We start from the raw sequence: 19,444 nt of genomic DNA on the forward strand, positions 1-19,444 counted from the left end.
TGAAAAATTTTTGTCCAAGCGCATAATTTAATTTCGAGTTGTGCACTTTTTGTGTCCGTAAGCAGCTGTAGTTTTATTATTCTATAACTTCATTCATTAAAATGTTTTAATCTGCCGACTGATTGACATACTTCACCATGGACCTCTCATTCACATTGTCACTTTCATATCCCATATCCAGTATTGCGCTTTTATACTTAATCATCCCATGCAAATTATTGCAAATACTAGCTAACAAATCTCCCACACAAAAATATTGCAAAATATCAAAACCATTGAAATAAACATAAAATGCAAATGAATAAAAATGAACGCACACAAACAAAATGATTCCAAATGGTTTTATATATTTTTGAACATGAAAACAACTTAACAATTGTATAAAATAATTAATATACCACGAAAAACACCGAAAATAATATAGCTTGGCATTTTATTCTTTCGTTTTCTTTCGCGCATCATCTATTTTACACAGCAAAATTTTTCTTTTTAGCGTCTTTTATTTTCGCAAAATATCGGTCAAAAGTAAAGTCTAAAGTTCAATATCCAGTATTGCTTTCATTTTTTAGTCTACATGTATTTCAAAGTGAAGGGATAGTGTATACCAAAATCATTGGCCGTAAATAAAGTAGTTCCGAATTTTATTCTTGATACAATTTGTTTTTATTTTAATAATTTGTCAAAGTACTGCGCTTTCCTTATACTTGCCCATGCAAAGTATATAACCACATAAGGCAGAAAAAGACTGTGCTGTGCTACTTGTTGGAAATAAATTGCCATTAATTTGAAAGTATTCTAAGATGGGAATTGCAAGGTGATATTGAATAAAAATTGTTAGCAGAAAATCTAGTTGATTAATTGTAAACAGAAGAACCAATATTTTGTCAATGTTGTAAAAAATTGTCAGCATCGAAACAATTTTCGTGACAAATATTTGTTTTGCGACCCAAAAAATAGGTTCCAGAAAGGCCATGTGTGTTTTTTATCAAAAGAATGTTCGATTTGGTGATCCCTAGCGGGCTAAAAAACAATTGGAATTGTCATTTACGGCCAATTAGAGGTGCCATTAATTTGTTGTGTGAGTATCATTTCTGCGGGTGTAGATGGCCACAGCGTGCCGTGGCTCATATACTGGTATAGTCTGGTAAAGCCCTTTCAGCTCTGCCCCCTGAATTAGAATAAGTAGGACATTTTTAAAAATATTAAATATGCAACAGTTGCAAAAATCATGATTTGAATTGGTGATCCAAGGCTACAAGTTTCAAACTCTGTGGTCACTTTTAAATATTTTGGCTAATGTTTATTACATTAATGTTGTCTGTTGTTTTTTCAGATGCAATTGCTAATGACACAATCTTTGTGAGGAGTGTCGGTGAAAGAAGTATTGAAATTCTTTGGGCTGAGGTTCTATTTGCATTAGGATATAATATATCTGTTTTCCCAACAAGTGACAACAGCAGAAGTGTCACCATATTTCAGAATGTCAGCAGCTCTCCATCCGCTTTGAGAGAATTGGCAGAACTTGTTCCAGGAGAACTTTATACAATTGAAGTTGAAGTTTATTTGGAAAATGGAGATTCTTACATTTTGCAAACTATGACAAGAACATGTAAGTTATGTTTGTGTGAAAGCTGATTACCTCATGTTGTAACTCAGCTAAATAAAAATTGACTTCTATATATTTACCTCGGTTCCGCTTCGTTAAATAATAGCAGTCAATCTTTCAACCCATGACATATTATCCGCCATCCAACATCTACAATTCATTATTTGTATATTAGTGAAATTATGGAGTTTAGTTTTAAACAATAATATTGACCATAATCAATTGTAAAATATGAACTCTTTTTAAAAGTCTTACCTGGAGATATGTTACAAACGTCTCACACTTTATTTTTACAATTTACAGACCCAGAAGGTCCATCTACTTTAGGATTTCACTTTGGAAGTGAAACCAGTATTTATATTAGCTGGAACATAAATAGCAATATAGTAAAGAGCTTTTTTAGACTCACTTATGAACCTTCTCATGGTGCAACACCATCTCCTGTTGATGTTGTTGATCCAAACCTGAATTTAGAAGGACTTATACCAGGAACTAGTTACACATTTGAAGTCCGTACTGTTTCAGGAGAAGGCCAGTATCAAATAATAAGCAGGGAAAGTTTAATGACTTCTATAGATACAGGTAATGCTTTTTATTTTATTTAAGTTTCTTATATTTTTGTCATTGAAAAAAAACTTTAAGATTATAATTGTGTTTCACCTAGAAATATACACAAATTGTCACTATTGTAACAGAAAAAATTGTATTAATCACTTATATTATAATTATTATTTATCATAGATAACGTTGAAAGTGGTGAAATCCTAGTAGAGTATTGTACAAATGAAACTATTAGCATTACTTGGGGTGAGATCAGCGGTGAGAGCAGTTACTTGTTGGAAATAGTATCAGACTCTGGTGATAATAGTCAACTTATTGAGTATACTGGAGACAGACAATATGAGTTTACTGGTTTGACACCAGGTCAGTTGTATAACATCTCTGTAAGAGGTAACATCACTGCTGTAGGATCAATCGTACTGCAAAGAACAAGTAAGTTGATTGGGTTTTTTTAATTTGTTGAGACATGTATTTTTAGAATATTATTGTAAAATTATATTTTGATTGTAATTCTTGTTGTTGTTTTTATTTATAGGTCCAAACCCAGTTTCATCTCTAGAAATTGTAAATACTACCCTAACATCACTGACTGTCCGTTGGACTGAACCAGAAGTATCAGGAGGTCTTGAACTCATTTTTGGAGCTTATTACGTAAGTTATACAGTGAATAGTGGTGAACCTGTAGAACTTGACTTGATTGAAAAAACTACTTACGACTATGTTATTGAAGATGTGGATCCTGATACAACTGTGACTGTTATTGTCAAGACAAGAATGGGAATAAATGAAACTCTAAAATATAGCACTGGTGTAATGGAAACAGGAACAACAGGTAACATTTTAATATTTATTTCATCAGCTGAAATATAGATACACATTTATTAATGAACAATTATGTTTTATGTAAATTGTTTTATCCTCCAGTAAAGTAGTCTATGATAGGTTTTTTACATTTTTAATTAATAGTTATTTTTTATGGATGTTTTTATTCCGCAGTAAAGTTGTCTATGATAAGTTTTTCTTGTGTATTTCAAGTTAATTTACAAGGCTACAAATGTTGAATTTTGGCCATTTTTAAATACTTTGGCTAATGTTTATTATCTTTCAGATGCAATTGCTAATGACACAATCTTTGTGAGGAGTGTCGGTGAAAGAAGTATTGAAATTCTTTGGGCTGAGGTTCCATTTGCATTAGGATATAATATATCTGTTTTTCCAACAAGTGACAACAGCAGAAGTGTCACCCTATTTCAGAATGTCAGCAGCTCTCCATCCGCTTTGAGAGAATTGACAGAACTTGTTCCAGGAGAACTTTATACAATTGAAGTTGAAGTTTATTTGGAAAATGGAGATTCTTACATTTTGCAAACTATGACAAGAACATGTAAGTTATGTTTGTGTGAAAGCTGATTACCTCATGTTGTAACTCAGCTAAATAAAAATTGACTTCTATATATTTACCTCGGTTCCGCCTCGTTAAATAATAGCAGTCAATCTTTCAACCCATGACATATTATCCGCCATCCAACATCTACAATTCATTATTTGTATATTAGTGAAATTATGGAGTTTAGTTTTAAACAATAATATTGACCATAATCAATTTTAAAATATGAACTCTTTTTAAAAGTCTTACCTGGAGATATGTTACAAACGTCTCACACTTTTTTTTTACAATTTACAGACCCAGAAGGTCCATCTACTTTAGGATTTCACTTTGGAAGTGAAACCAGTATTTATATTAGCTGGAACATAAACAGCAATATAGTAAAGAGCTTTTTTAGACTCACTTATGAACCTTCTCATGGTACAACACCATCTCCTGTTGATGTTGTTGATCCAAACCTGAATTTAGAAGGACTTATACCAGGAACTAGTTACACATTTGAAGTCCGTACTGTTTCAGGAGAAGGCCAGTATCAAATAATAAGCAGGGAAAGTTTAATGACTTCTATAGATACAGGTAATGCTTTTTATTAGGTGATCATTTAGAAGATTCATTTGGCATTAATTTTGAGTGGTACCTCACTCATCTATGCTAGCCCCATTTTAGGCCCTCCCTCGGGGGGTCTGGCGGGCCTATTGCAGCAGACAAAAAGTCTGTCGTTTGTGATACTGGTATAAGGATGCCAATGGGCATCCCATGGTGGTAAAATTAGGTGGTATCTCTCTCATCTAACCGGTGTCGATTTTTTAGCACCTTTCGGGGGTCCCCCGGTCTAGACGCAGCAGGGTGTACCCGGCAGACTCCCATTTTCATTGACTTCAAGTGACCCCCAACACACTTAAATAGTCAAATATTGGTACCTAGCTCATCTAACCAAATGTCTCTGGGCTGCCTGTCTATAATTCATTATCACATATTAATGAAATTTACTACACGTAAACTTCAGTTCAAGGTAAAAATATTAGCAAATAAAAACTTGCGTGTTTCAAGGTCATGCGCATGAAATCGCGCGTTAAAAATTTTAAAAGCTCAAAATTAAGTTTTGATCAATTTAGAGCATGAATTAGGCCATTTGCGTGTTTCAAAAAATTACTGCGCAAAAACACGTTTTTGCGCACGCGAATTTTAAAAAGCGTAAAAAATAAAACTTGATTTATAAATCAAATTCTACTCACAATCCTTAGTACATTCACCGATTTTGAGTCCATTCCGACGTAAAATAACGCTATACGAGCACGTTAAAAATGACAAAATGCGCACATTAATTTCCCAAAAGTTCTGAAAATGGTGAAAAATAGGTCTTTTTTAAAATGAAAATAACTCTTCAGAATGCAAGATGACTCCCAATTTTTTTAACTTATTCGGGAAACCATTCAGTTGTAGATATGAATTCATGTACACATTTTACGTACAAAATGTTGTATCAAATGGCCACTTGAATTTAAAAATTTGGATTTTTTAACTTTTTGTGTAGTTTATCACATTCAACAGAGCGCATCTCGGTTATTTGTGCTCGAATTTCTCACAAATTTCAGTATGTGCTTGTTTAATTATTTATCTTTCTCATGAGTCAGTGTTTTCATTTTGATGACGTTATCACACGTAAAAACTTGAATAACGTAGGTCGTGTAATTTCACCTACACCATACATTTGAATATCTTACAGCTCTTCAGAATTAAAGGTGAACTTGAAGATTATAACTTATTATGAAAGCTGATGAAATGTAGATATGAATTCATATAAAAAATAAGCCTATTGGATGTTGTGATGTTATCATATGGCCAGTTGAAGTTAAAAAGTAGTTTTTAAATTTCTTTAGTCAAAGTTATACAAATTTCAAAGAGCATGCATTGCGCTTCTACGTGCCAAATTCTCTTCCAATTCTTATATTTATTTGCTCAATTCATTATCTTTCGAAATTGTCAACTTCGAGTTTATTTTGATAATTCCATCATACCAAAAAATTAGAACATGATGTGTGTCCCGTAATTTCACCTATGCTACACTGTATATAGATATACAGTATATACTGTACATATTGTATATGGCATATATAATAGGCACAACTCAGCACTATAAGCGTATAATAGGATTGCATACATCAACATTTTCCGATCGTATGTTAACGTACGTGCATGTTTAAAAAAAATTAATTTCGGTAAAATGATAAAAATGATCACCTATAATTCGTCAAAGTGACGAATTAAATTTTAGTTTTATTTAAGTTTTTTATATTTTTGTCATTGAAAAAAAACTTTAAGATTATAATTGTGTTTCACCTAGAAATATACACAAATTTTCACTATTGTAACAGAAAAAATTGTATTAATCACTTATATTATAATTATTATTTATCAAAGATAACGTTGAAAGTGGTGAAATCCTAGTAGAGTATTGTACAAATGAAACTATTGGCATTACTTGGGGTGAGATCAGTGGTGAGAGCAGTTACTTGTTGGAAATAGTATCAGACTCTGGTGATAATAGTCAACTTATTGAGTATACTGGAGACAGACAATATGAGTTTACTGGTTTGACACCAGGTCAGTTGTATAACATCTCTGTAAGAGGTAACATCACTGCTGTAGGATCAATCGTACTGCAAAGAACAAGTAAGTTGATTTGGTTTTTCTAATTTGTTGAAACATATATTTTTAGATTATTGTTGTAAAATTATATTTTGATTGTAATTCTTGTTGCTGTTTTTATTTATAGGTCCAAACCCAGTTTCATCTCTAGAAATTGTTAATACTACCCTAACATCACTGACTGTCCTTTGGACTGAACCAGAAGTATCAGGAGGTCTTGAACTCATTTTTGGAGCTTATTACTTAAGTTATACAGTGAATAGTGGTGAACCTGTAGAAATTGACTTGATTGAAAAAACTACTTATGACTATGTTATTGAAGATGTGGATCCTGATACAACTGTGACTGTTATTGTCAAGACAAGAATGGGAATAAATGAAACTCTAAAATATAGCACTGGTGTAATGGAAACAGGAACAACAGGTAACATTTTAATATTTATTTCATCAGCTAAAATATAGATACACATTTATTAATGAACAATTATGTTTTATGTAAATTTTTTTATCCTCCAGTAAAGTTATCTATGATAGGTTTTTTACATTTTTAATTAATAGTTATTTTTGATGGATGTTTTTATTCCGCAGTAAAGTTGTCTATGATAAGTTTTTCTTCTGTATTTCAAGTTAATTTACAAGGCTACAAATGTTGAATTTTGGCCATTTTTAAATACTTTAGCTAATGTTTATTATCTTTCAGATTCAATTGCTAATGACACAATCTTTGTGAGGAGTGTAGGTGAAAGAAGTATTGAAATTCTTTGGGCTGAGGTTCCATTTGCATTAGGATATAATATATCTGTTTTTCCAACAAGTGACAACAGCAGAAGTGTCACCATATTTCAGAATGTCAGCAGCTCTCCATCCGCTTTGAGAGAATTGACAGAACTTGTTTCAGGAGAACTTTATACAATTGAAGTTGAAGTTTATTTGGAAAATGGAGATTCTTACATTTTGCAAACTATGACAAGAACATGTAAGTTATGTTTGTGTGGAAGCTGATTACCTCATGTTGTAACTCAGCTAAATAAAAATTGACTTCTATATATTTACCTCGGTTCCGCCTCGTTAAATAATAGCAGTCAATCTTTCAACCCATGACATATTATCCGCCATCCAACATCTACAATTCATTATTTGTATATTAGTGAAATTATGGAGTTTAGTTTTAAACAATAATATTGACCATAATCAATTGTAAAATATGAACTCTTTTTAAAAGTCTTACCTGGAGATATGTTACAAACGTCCCACACTTTTTTTTTACAATTTACAGACCCAGAAGGTCCATCTACTTTAGGATTTCACTTTGGAAGTGAAACCAGTATTTATATTAGCTGGAACATAAATAGCAATATAGTGAAGAGCTTTTTTAGACTCACTTATGAACCTTCTCATGGTACAACACCATCTCCTGTTGATGTTGTTGATCCAAACCTGAATTTAGAAGGACTTATACCAGGAACTAGCTACACATTTGAAGTCCGTACTGTTTCAGGAGAAGGCCAGTATCAAATAATAAGCAGGGAAAGTTTAATGACTTCCATAGATACAGGTAATGCTTTTTATTTACGCTATTTATATTTTTGTCATTGAAAAAAAATTTTAAGATTATAATTGTGTTTCACCTAGAAATAAACACAAATTGTCACTATTGTAACAGAAAAAATTGTATTAATCACTTATATTATAATTATTATTTATCAAAGATAACGTTGAAAGTGGTGAAATCCTAGTAGAGTATTGTACAAATGAAACTATTGGCATTACTTGGGGTGAGATCAGTGGTGAGAGCAGTTACTTGTTGGAAATAGTATCAGACTCTGGTGATAATAGTCAACTTATTGAGTATACTGGAGACAGACAATATGAGTTTACTGGTTTGACACCAGGTCAGTTGTATAACATCTCTGTAAGAGGTAACATTACTGCTGTAGGATCAATCGTACTGCAAAGAACAAGTAAGTTGATTTGGTTTTTCTAATTTGTTGAGACATGTATTTTTAGAATATTGTTGTAAAATTATATTTTGATTGTAATTCTTGTTGCTGTTTTTATTTATAGGTCCAAACCCAGTTTCATCTCTAGAAATTGTTAATACTACCCTAACATCACTGACTGTCCGTTGGACTGAACCAGAAGTATCAGGAGGTCTTGAACTCATTTTTGGAGCTTATTACTTAAGTTATACAGTGAATAGTGGTGAACCTGTAGAAATTGACTTGATTGAAAAAACTACTTATGACTATGTTATTGAAGATGTGGATCCTGATACAACTGTGACTGTTATTGTCAAGACAAGAATGGGAATAAATGAAACTCTAAAATATAGCACTGGTGTAATGGAAACAGGAACAACAGGTAACATTTTAATATTTATTTCATCAGCTAAAATATAGATACACATTTATTAATGAACAATTATGTTTTATGTAAATTTTTTTATCCTCCAGTAAAGTTATCTATGATAGGTTTTTTACATTTTTAATTAATAATTATTTTTGATGGATGTTTTTATTCCGCAGTAAAGTTGTCTATGATAAGTTTTTCTTGTGTATTTCAAGTTAATTTACAAGGCTACAAATGTTGAATTTTGGCCATTTTTAAATAGTCCAGTCAATCTACGATTTTTGGTGGACAAAATTGCAATAAATGATTTTATACACTTATTTGATAGATAAAAATACTATAAACGTCTTGTAAAAAGTCTACCAAAATCGGACAACAGAAAATGTGTATTTAAAGTAGAAAAGTGTCGAACTTTGTTTTTTGTTTACTTGCGCGATGTGTTCAACGGTTTACCTAATTAGCATAAAATTCCTTGTCCCTGATTGGTTAAGAGTCAGGTCATCTAGGTCACCTCTGTTTTGGTCATCGTTTTTGTTGTGTGGGTAAACACATGGGGACATGGCTGCTATCGGGTCGGGGCCTACTAACTAGAGTGTAGTCGTCGCTTTTTTGTTTATTTTCACTTGTTTATTAGGCATCTTTATAATTACGCCGTCTGCTGCTAATGTAGTTTTCATTGGTATTTCACAAGTCAGTGAGTTGATTTAGTATAAATAAAATTGTATATGCCAACAAAAATACCGAATAACTGGTGTGCCTCTCTCTAGCCTAGACCTGTCTATTCTGGACTGCCACCCTCCTGATGTTGTGCGTGTAGACTAAACCTTTTTTCTAGGCCTAGGCCAACTTTTTAGGTTAGGCCTATTCCGTATGGGTAATTTGTGCCAGCCAGAGATGCATTTCATATAGGATTGAATGTGATGAATCAATAAATAATTGCCTACTTACGTTATGGGCCACTCACTTGCACTACATTTTTAGACTAGCTAGGCCTACTACCACCGTTAGGCAATTGTGGGAGAGCCCTACTGACTTTACACAGGTCAACATCTGAGACCGACTTTTATTTTAATTTAAACAATTATATATATATATCGACGCGATTATGAGATCATGTTCCGAATATGAGCACTGTTTCTATAATTTACAGTATGATTTATATATAATTATTATTTATCCAACGGCAAATTACTGAAAAAATGACAATGAGATACAAAAAAAAAGCGAAAAGCTAAATCAAAACGATAAAGTAAAACAGCCAGAAAAAATTAGCAGAGCTTTCGGGCAACACTAGCAAGTGAAGGAATTATATTACAGTATATCTCTCTGGATAGCCCTTAAATAAATTGTAAGATAAATTAATTTTGTTAACCCATGATTATTTTATTTTAATACTTGTATAATTTAAGATCTAGCCCTATTACGAGTACTGTATACGACATTGGACGACAAATAACACAAATTACATTTTGTAAAGTAATTTCTCAATATTTATTTTCATAAATACAGTAACTATATTATATTGCACACATCATTTCTTTTTACATGCATTTACATGTACTACTGTATGTGTATAAAATATTTCAGTCGTGCAATGTGCATTTTAATAATGGCAGTACTGTAGTTTTCATAAGATGTACACAAAAATCATTTACCCGAGCACTACTTATAAATTAACATGCTGCAGCAGGTCAGTGGCATTATTTTTCCAGTAGCCATATAAAATACTAGTCCAGTAAATAAACTCGACCCAGCCAGTTATTTTTAATTTTTTTTTGTAATTTGTACACATATTTAGTCTGAACGTTAATATTTTCTGATCATTCTCAAATACGTACAGGTACAAATTAGTCAACAAGATCTCATGAATAGATGTTGAATATAACATGCATAGCTCTTAAAAATATGAGATGTCGTGTTTACTTGAATCTTTTCATAACAGCATTACTGACACAAAATATGAGAAATTTAAAAGTAATTAGTAATAATATACACCAGTATTATATACTATACTATATATCATTTTAAATTACGGTACTTGAAACACAAGTATGTATTTCAACATTATTTGTACTGTACTATCATAAGAGATGGGAAGCTCAAATAATAAGTACATTTATGTAAACATTTCTTATTACAAGAGACAGGAAACTTAAGTAATAAGTACAATAATTACACATATATTGAATAAAAGTTTATATTAATAATGAATGTATTTTTTTCGTGAAGAGAATATTTCATTCATTTAAAGATTGACTATTTTCTATTTAACTCTCTGCCCTGTTAAATATAAGTCAATCATTCTGAAATATTAATATCTCTATTCAATTCATAAACATTAATTATTTACTTTACAATAAAGTATAACAGTCAACACTACATCACCATAATAAAACTAAATAACTTGCCAATAGTTCACTGAAACCATGGTCAAGGAACTGTTTTGATCATGCATGTATGTATCTTAAAATGTACACCATATTTTATGACCTTCACGTTTATGTAATTCTTCTGGCAATTTGTATGGACTACTGACCCCGCAACAGCATTGGGCTTCAATCCTCTTTGAATGCTCGCTGTATTCACACTATCTGCTCCTAAAATAGTAGTAACAAAATTTATACAGTGAAAAACAAACTTTCATTTGTTTTTTTAGTTCATTGAAGATGAAAATGTAATTGGAAAAAAAAATTAATGATGTATAATGCCAGAGAAAAATGTAACTAAACATACCTTTCTGTCTGATTGATACAGATTTATAACTCTTCTCATCAATTGTTTCTCTGCAAATGATGCAGTACAGTACTGTATTGTTTAATAGTAGTACAAGATATCTATGGTAAATGAAATAGATATCACAACAAATACATTAATAGAATATAATCTGTAGTTTACACAGAGGAAATGTATATCGCATAAATAAATAGACCATGGCCCAGTCGGGTAGGAGCGGCTGCCTGACCTTTTATTAGGCAGTATAGGCATAGGCTAGCCTAGCTAAGCTTACCTATACTATTACTAGGCCCTATTTTTGTGCTTAATTCATTAAAAAAATGAAGAGCGGTTGGCCCTAGGCCTATATAATAATATCCGAATTTTGTCTTTTCACGCCTAGTCAGAGTAGGCTGAAATGACAGTAAATTTAAGATCGTTTTTAGTATCATCCCCTATTTTATATCGGCGGTCTTCATTTAGCTAGTACACGGACGGGGTGCCACCGGCCCACCTTTGTTCGTCTCACGTGTCTGTAGGTGGTACGACGACGAGCGGAGGCCTACATCATCAGTACACGCAAATTAGCGTGACGTAACGTTTTTCAACAACATCGCGAGTAGATCCACGCTCCCTATGCTATATCTCTCTTTACGTATCTACTAAGACTAATTTACATTGCCGCATTCGTTTAAATAGTTAATGAAAGAGTAAATGTTGCTTTTAAAATTATGAATTATGAAAAAAAAAATTAATAAATTACCTGATTACAAGATTTAAAGTCATTACTTGTTGGGGAATATCTGATTTTCCGTCGTAACAACAACACAGCACAAAACTTATTCGACCAATCAGAGACAACAATTTCTGACAATATTACTACGCCGAATACGAACATATTTTAATGAAATAGTGCTATGATTTATTGTCTTTTTATCACCTTTCCAGTTGTCCGATTTTGGTAGACTTTTTGTATGTTTTTTATCGTAAAATTAACTTCAAGTTGAATAAAAAAAACCTTTTGTTGCAATTTTGTCTACTTTTGGGAGTTGAAACTGTAGATTGACTGGACTAAAATACTTTAGCTAATGTTTATTATCTTTCAGATTCAATTGCTAATGACACAATCTTTGTGAGGAGTGTAGGTGAAAGAAGTATTGAAATTCTTTGGGCTGAGGTTCCATTTGCATTAGGATATAATATATCTGTTTTTCCAACAAGTGACAACAGCAGAAGTGTCACCATATTTCAGAATGTCAGCAGCTCTCCATCCGCTTTGAGAGAATTGACAGAACTTGTTCCAGGAGAACTTTATACAATTGAAGTTGAAGTTTATTTGGAAAATGGAGATTCTTACATTTTGCAAACTATGACAAGAACATGTAAGTTATGTTTGTGTGAAAGCTGATTATCTCATGTTGTAACTCAGCTAAATAAAAATTGACTTCTATATATTTACCTCGGTTCCGCCTCGTTAAATAATAGCAGTCAATCTTTCAACCCATGACATATTATCCGCCATCCAACATCTACAATTCATTATTTGTATATTAGTGAAATTATGGAGTTTAGATTTAAACAATAATATTGACCATAATCAATTGTAAAATATGAACTCTTTTTAAAAGTCTTACCTGGAGATATGTTACAAACGTCCCACACTTTTTTTTTTACAATTTACAGACCCAGAAGGTCCATCTACTTTAGGATTTCACTTTGGAAGTGAAACCAGTATTTATATTAGCTGGAACATAAATAGCAATATAGTGAAGAGCTTTTATAGACTCACTTATGAACCTTCTCATGGTACAACACCATCTCCTGTTGATGTTGTTGATCCAAACCTGAATTTAGAAGGACTTATACCAGGAACTAGCTACACATTTGAAGTCCGTACTGTTTCAGGAGAAGGCCAGTATCAAATAATAAGCAGGGAAAGTTTAATGACTTCCATAGATACAGGTAATGCTTTTTATTTACGCTATTTATATTTTTGTCATTGAAAAAAAATTTTAAGATTATAATTGTGTTTCACCTAGAAATAAACACAAATTGTCACTATTGTAACAGAAAAAATTGTATTAATCACTTATATTATAATTATTATTTATCAAAGATAACGTTGAAAGTGGTGAAATCCTAGTAGAGTATTGTACAAATGAAACTATTGGCATTACTTGGGGTGAGATCAGTGGTGAGAGCAGTTACTTGTTGGAAATAGTATCAGACTCTGGTGATAATAGTCAACTTATTGAGTATACTGGAGACAGACAATATGAGTTTACTGGTTTGACACCAGGTCAGTTGTATAACATCTCTGTAAGAGGTAACATTACTGCTGTAGGATCAATCGTACTGCAAAGAACAAGTAAGTTGATTTGGTTTTTCTAATTTGTTGAGACATGTATTTTTAGAATATTGTTGTAAAATTATATTTTGATTGTAATTCTTGTTGCTGTTTTTATTTATAGGTCCAAACCCAGTTTCATCTCTAGAAATTGTTAATACTACCCTAACATCACTGACTGTCCGTTGGACTGAACCAGAAGTATCAGGAGGTCTTGAACTCATTTTTGGAGCTTATTACTTAAGTTATACAGTGAATAGTGGTGAACCTGTAGAAATTGACTTGATTGAAAAAACTACTTATGACTATGTTATTGAAGATGTGGATCCTGATACAACTGTGACTGTTATTGTCAAGACAAGAATGGGAATAAATGAAACTCTAAAATATAGCACTGGTGTAATGGAAACAGGAACAACAGGTAACATTTTAATATTTATTTCATCAGCTGACATATAGATACACATTTATTAATGAACAATTATGTTTTATGGAAATTGTTTTATCCTCCAGTAAAGTAGTCTATGATAGGTTTTTACATTTTTAATTAATAGTTATTTTTGATGGATTTTTTTATTCCGCAGTAAAGTTGTCTATGATAAGTTTTTCTTGTGTATTTCAAGTTAATTTACAAGGCTACAAATGTTGAATTTTGGCCATTTTTAAATACTTTGGCTAATGTTTATTATCTTTCAGATGCAATTGCTAATGACACAATCTTTGTGAGGAGTGTAGGTGAAAGAAGTATTGAAATTCTTTGGGCTGAGGTTCCATTTGCATTAGGATATAATATATCTGTTTTTCCAACAAGTGACAACAGCAGAAGTGTCACCATATTTCAGAATGTCAGCAGCTTTCCATCCGCTTTGAGAGAATTGACAGAACTTGTTCCAGGAGAACTTTATACAATTGAAGTTGAAGTTTATTTGGAAAATGGAGATTCTTACATTTTGCAAACTATGACAAGAACATGTAAGTTATGTTTGTGTGAAAGCTGATTATCTCATGTTGTAACTCAGCTAAATAAAAATTGACTTCTATATATTTACCTCGGTTCCGCCTCGTTAAATAATAGCAGTCAATCTTTCAACCCATGACATATTATCCGCCATCCAACATCTACAATTCATTATTTGTATATTAGTGAAATTATGGAGTTTAGATTTAAACAATAATATTGACCATAATCAATTGTAAAATATGAACTCTTTTTAAAAGTCTTACCTGGAGATATGTTACAAACGTCCCACACTTTTTTTTTACAATTTACAGACCCAGAAGGACCATCTACTTTAGGATTTCACTTTGGAAGTGAAACCAGTATTTATATTAGCTGGAACATAAATAGCAATATAGTGAAGAGCTTTTTTAGACTCACTTATGAACCTTCTCATGGTACAACACCATCTCCTGTTGATGTTGTTGATCCAAACCTGAATTTAGAAGGACTTATACCAGGAACTAGCTACACATTTGAAGTCCGTACTGTTTCAGGAGAAGGCCAGTATCAAATAATAAGCAGGGAAAGTTTAATGACTTCCATAGATACAGGTAATGCTTTTTATTTATGCTATTTATATTTTTGTCATTGAAAAAAAATGTTAAGATTATAATTGTGTTTCACCTAGAAATAAACACAAATTGTCACTATTGTAACAGAAAAAATTGTATTAATCACTTATATTATAATTATTATTTATCAAAGATAACGTTGAAAGTGGTGAAATCCTAGTAGAGTATTGTACAAATGAAACTATTGGCATTACTTGGGGTGAGATCAGTGGTGAGAGCAGTTACTTGTTGGAAATAGTATCAGACTCTGGTGATAATAGTCAACTTATTGAGTATACTGGAGACAGACAATATGAGTTTACTGGTTTGACACCAGGTCAGTTGTATAACATCTCTGTAAGAGGTAACATCACTGCTGTAGGATCAATCGTACTTCAAAGAACAAGTAAGTTGATTGGGTTTTTCTAATTTGTTGAGACATGTATTTTTAGAATATTGTTGTAAAATTATATTTTGATTGTAATTCTTGTTGCTGTTTTTATTTATAGGTCCAAACCCAGTTTCATCTCTAGAAATTGTTAATACTACCCTAACATCACTGACTGTCCGTTGGACTGAACCAGAAGTATCAGGAGGTCTTGAACTCATTTTTGGAGCTTATTACTTAAGTTATACAGTGAATAGTGGTGAACCTGTAGAAATTGACTTGATTGAAAAAACTACTTATGACTATGTTATTGAAGATGTGGATCCTGATACAACTGTGACTGTTATTGTCAAGACAAGAATGGGAATAAATGAAACTCTAAAATATAGCACTGGTGTAATGGAAACAGGAACAACAGGTAACATTTTAATATTTATTTCATCAGCTGACATATAGATACACATTTATTAATGAACAATTATGTTTTATGTAAATTGTTTTATCCTCCAGTAAATTAGTCTATGATAGGTTTTTTACATTTTTAATTAATAGTTTTTATGGATGTTTTTATTTCCCAGTAAAGTTGTCTATGATAAGTTTTTCTTGTGTATTTCAAGTTAATTTACAAGGCTACAAATGTTGAATTTTGGCCATTTTTAAATACTTTGGCTAATGTTTATTATATTTCAGATTCAATTGCTAATGACACAATCTTTGTGAGGAGTGTAGGTGAAAGAAGTATTGAAATTCTTTGGGCTGAGGTTCCATTTGCATTAGGATATAATATATCTGTTTTCCCAACAAGTGACAACAGCAGAAGTGTCACCATATTTCAGAATGTCAGCAGCTCTCCATCCGCTTTGAGAGAATTGACAGAACTTGTTCCAGGAGAACTTTATACAATTGAAGTTGAAGTTTATTTGGAAAATGGAGATTCTTACATTTTGCAAACTATGACAAGAACATGTAAGTTATGTTTGTGTGAAAGCTGATTACCTCATGTTGTAACTCAGCTAAATAAAGATTGACTTCTCTATATTTACCTCGGTTCCGCCTCGTTAAATAATAGCAGTCAATCTTTTAACCTATGACATATTATCCGCCATCCAACATATACAATTCATTATTTGTATATTAGTGAAATTATGGAGTTTAGTTTTAAACAATAATATTGACCATAATCAATTGTAAAATATGAACTCTTTTTAAAAGTCTTACCTGGAGATATGTTACAAACGTCCCACACTTTTTTTTTACAATTTACAGACCCAGAAGGACCATCTACTTTAGGATTTCACTTTGGAAGTGAAACCAGTATTTATATTAGCTGGAACATAAATAGCAATATAGTGAAGAGCTTTTTTAGACTCACTTATGAACCTTCTCATGGTACAACACCATCTCCTGTTGATGTTGTTGATCCAAACCTGAATTTAGAAGGACTTATACCAGGAACTAGCTACACATTTGAAGTCCGTACTGTTTCAGGAGAAGGCCAGTATCAAATAATAAGCAGGGAAAGTTTAATGACTTCCATAGATACAGGTAATGCTTTTTATTTACGCTATTTATATTTTCGTCATTGAAAAAAAATTTTAAAATTATAATTGTGTTTCACCTAGAAATATACACAAATTGCAACTATTGTAACAGAAAAAATTGTATTAATCACTTATATTATAATTATTATTTATCAAAGATAACGTTGAAAGTGGTGAAATCCTAGTAGAGTATTGTACAAATGAAACTATTGGCATTACTTGGGGTGAGATCAGTGGTGAGAGCAGTTACTTGTTGGAAATAGTATCAGACTCTGGTGATAATAGTCAACTTATTGAGTATACTGGAGACAGACAATATGAGTTTACTGGTTTGACACCAGGTCAGTTGTATAACATCTCTGTAAGAGGTAACATCACTGCTGTAGGATCAATCGTACTGCAAAGAACAAGTAAGTTGATTTGGTTTTTCTAATTTGTTGAGACATGTATTTTTAGAATATTGTTGTAAAATTATATTTTGATTGTAATTCTTGTTGCTGTTTTTATTTATAGGTCCAAACCCAGTTTCATCTCTAGAAATTGTTAATACTACCCTAACATCACTGACTGTCCGTTGGACTGAACCAGAAGTATCAGGAGGTCTTGAACTCATTTTTGGAGCTTATTACTTAAGTTATACAGTGAATAGTGGTGAACCTGTAGAAATTGACTTGATTGAAAAAACTACTTATGACTATGTTATTGAAGATGTGGATCCTGATACAACTGTGACTGTTATTGTCAAGACAAGAATGGGAATAAATGAAACTCTAAAATATAGCACTGGTGTAATGGAAACAGGAACAACAGGTAACATTTTAATATTTATGTCATCAGCTGACATATAGATACACATTTATTAATGAACAATTATGTTTTATGTAAATTGTTTTATCCTCCAGTAAAGTAGTCTATGATAGGTTTTTTACATTTTTAATTAATAGTTATTTTTGATGGATGTTTTTGTTTCCCAGTAAAGTTGTCTATGATAAGTTTTTCTTGTGTATTTCAAGTTAATTTACAAGGCTACAAATGTTGAATTTTGGCCATTTTTAAATACTTTGGCTAATGTTTATTATCTTTCAGATGTAATTGCTAATGACACAATCTTTGTGAGGAGTGTCGGTGAAAGAAGTATTGAAAATCTTTGGGCTGAGGTTCCATTTGCATTAGGATATAATATATCTGTTTTTCCAACAAGTGACAACAGCAGAAGTGTCACCATATTCCAGAATGTCAGCAGCTCTCCATCTGCTTTGAGAGAATTGACAGAACTTGTTCCAGGAGAACTTTATACAATTGAAGTTGAAGTTTATTTGGAAAATGGAGATTCTTACATTTTGCAAACTATGACAAGAACATGTAAGTTATGTTTGTGTGAAAGTTGATTATATCATGTTTAAATAATGTTATAGTGTAAAGTGCTAAACAATAATTTTGACCATAATTGATTCTAAATTGTAAACTATTTTTAAATTTCAATACAAACTCTCTTTTTTTTTTCCATTTGCAGACCCAGAAAGTCCATCTACTTTAGGATTTCACTTTGGAAGTGAAACCAGTATTTATATTAGCTGGAACATAAACAGCAATATAGTAAAGAGCTTTTTTAGACTCACATATGAACCTTCTCATGATACAACACCGTCTCCTGTTGATGTTATTGATGCAAATCTGAATTTAGAAGGACTTATACCAGGAACTAGCTACACATTTGAAGTCCGTACAGTTTCAGGAGAAGGCCAGTATCAAATAATAAGCAGGGAAAGTTTAATGACATCCATTAATACAAGTAAGGAATTCTTTTTCACTTGTCTTTCATATTTTTATCTTTAATGAAAAATAACTTTTAGATTATAAATTTGTTTACAAGAAACAAGAATTTAATTCAAACTGTATTGGCCCATTCATGCTACAAAAAACAAAAACTCTCCATTTACAGTATTCGGAGCTGCTGGAATTGCATGACTGCACTTCTTATAAAAAAATACATATCGATTACTTGTTTAATGCAAACAATTTAAAATTCTATTTAAGCAATTTTAATTAAACATTTTAATCATAGAAAGCAGTGGAGTTTTGGTACGATATTATACAAATGAAACTATTGGCATTACTTGGGGTGACATCAGTGGTGAGAGCAGTTACTTGTTGGAAATAGTATCAGACTCTGGTAATAATAGTCAGCTTATTGAGTATACTGGAGACAGACAATATGAGTTTACTGGTTTGACACCAGGTCAGTTGTATAACATCTCTGCAAGAGGTAACATCACTGCTGTAGGATCATTTGTACTGCAAAGAACAAGTAAGTTGATTGGATGTTATGTCATTGTATATTGGAATGTAATAT

General features: G+C 31.9%; 4 protein-coding genes across 4 annotated transcripts in view; all 4 read left to right on the top strand.

Annotated features, from left to right (window-relative positions):
- LOC144844350 (uncharacterized) overlaps positions 1-19,444 on the top strand; it is an 85,864-nt gene that overhangs the window by 18,943 nt on the left and 47,477 nt on the right. Inside the window, exon 10 of the mRNA XM_078701222.1 lies at positions 19,157-19,399. Coding sequence (XP_078557348.1) covers positions 19,157-19,399 — 243 coding nt within the window. The remainder of the gene's footprint in view (positions 1-19,156; positions 19,400-19,444) is intronic.
- On the top strand, positions 2,889-6,702 carry LOC144840888 (tenascin-R-like). The gene is made up of 5 exons (XM_078697004.1): positions 2,889-2,999; positions 3,276-3,551; positions 3,852-4,130; positions 5,976-6,227; positions 6,331-6,702. The coding sequence occupies exons 1-5, from the start codon at positions 2,942-2,944 to the stop codon at positions 6,663-6,665; spliced, it is 1,200 nt and encodes a 399-aa protein (XP_078553130.1). The 5' UTR covers positions 2,889-2,941; the 3' UTR covers positions 6,666-6,702.
- On the top strand, positions 6,775-8,639 carry LOC144852521 (receptor-type tyrosine-protein phosphatase eta-like). The gene is made up of 5 exons (XM_078710373.1): positions 6,775-6,820; positions 6,904-7,179; positions 7,480-7,758; positions 7,913-8,164; positions 8,268-8,639. The coding sequence occupies exons 1-5, from the start codon at positions 6,775-6,777 to the stop codon at positions 8,600-8,602; spliced, it is 1,188 nt and encodes a 395-aa protein (XP_078566499.1). The 3' UTR covers positions 8,603-8,639.
- LOC144852528 (tenascin-N-like) lies at positions 11,483-15,911 on the top strand. Its single transcript, XM_078710387.1, has 8 exons — positions 11,483-11,495; positions 12,371-12,646; positions 12,948-13,226; positions 13,381-13,632; positions 13,736-14,032; positions 14,308-14,583; positions 14,884-15,162; positions 15,317-15,911. Exons 1-8 carry the CDS (start codon positions 11,483-11,485, stop codon positions 15,589-15,591), a joined length of 1,947 nt encoding a protein of 648 aa, XP_078566513.1. The 3' UTR covers positions 15,592-15,911.

This window comes from Antedon bifida, chromosome 1 (genome assembly GCF_963402885.1).
Source record: "Antedon bifida chromosome 1, ecAntBifi1.1, whole genome shotgun sequence".
In the NCBI taxonomy this organism is placed as follows: domain Eukaryota; kingdom Metazoa; phylum Echinodermata; class Crinoidea; order Comatulida; family Antedonidae; genus Antedon; species Antedon bifida.

Coding starts and splice junctions, on each gene's coding strand:
- LOC144852528 (XM_078710387.1), top strand. Junction 14,033..14,307: donor AATGGAAACAGGAACAACAG/GTAACATTTTAA, acceptor ATTATCTTTCAG/ATGCAATTGCTAATGACACA. Junction 15,163..15,316: donor AATGACTTCCATAGATACAG/GTAATGCTTTTT, acceptor TATTTATCAAAG/ATAACGTTGAAAGTGGTGAA.
- LOC144840888 (XM_078697004.1), top strand. CDS start 2,942: ATGGGAATAAATGAAACTCTAAAATATAGCACTGGTGTAATGGAAACA. Junction 3,000..3,275: donor AATGGAAACAGGAACAACAG/GTAACATTTTAA, acceptor ATTATCTTTCAG/ATGCAATTGCTAATGACACA. Junction 6,228..6,330: donor AATCGTACTGCAAAGAACAA/GTAAGTTGATTT, acceptor TTTTATTTATAG/GTCCAAACCCAGTTTCATCT.
- LOC144852521 (XM_078710373.1), top strand. CDS start 6,775: ATGTTTTTATTCCGCAGTAAAGTTGTCTATGATAAGTTTTTCTTCT. Junction 7,180..7,479: donor GCAAACTATGACAAGAACAT/GTAAGTTATGTT, acceptor TACAATTTACAG/ACCCAGAAGGTCCATCTACT. Junction 8,165..8,267: donor AATCGTACTGCAAAGAACAA/GTAAGTTGATTT, acceptor TTTTATTTATAG/GTCCAAACCCAGTTTCATCT.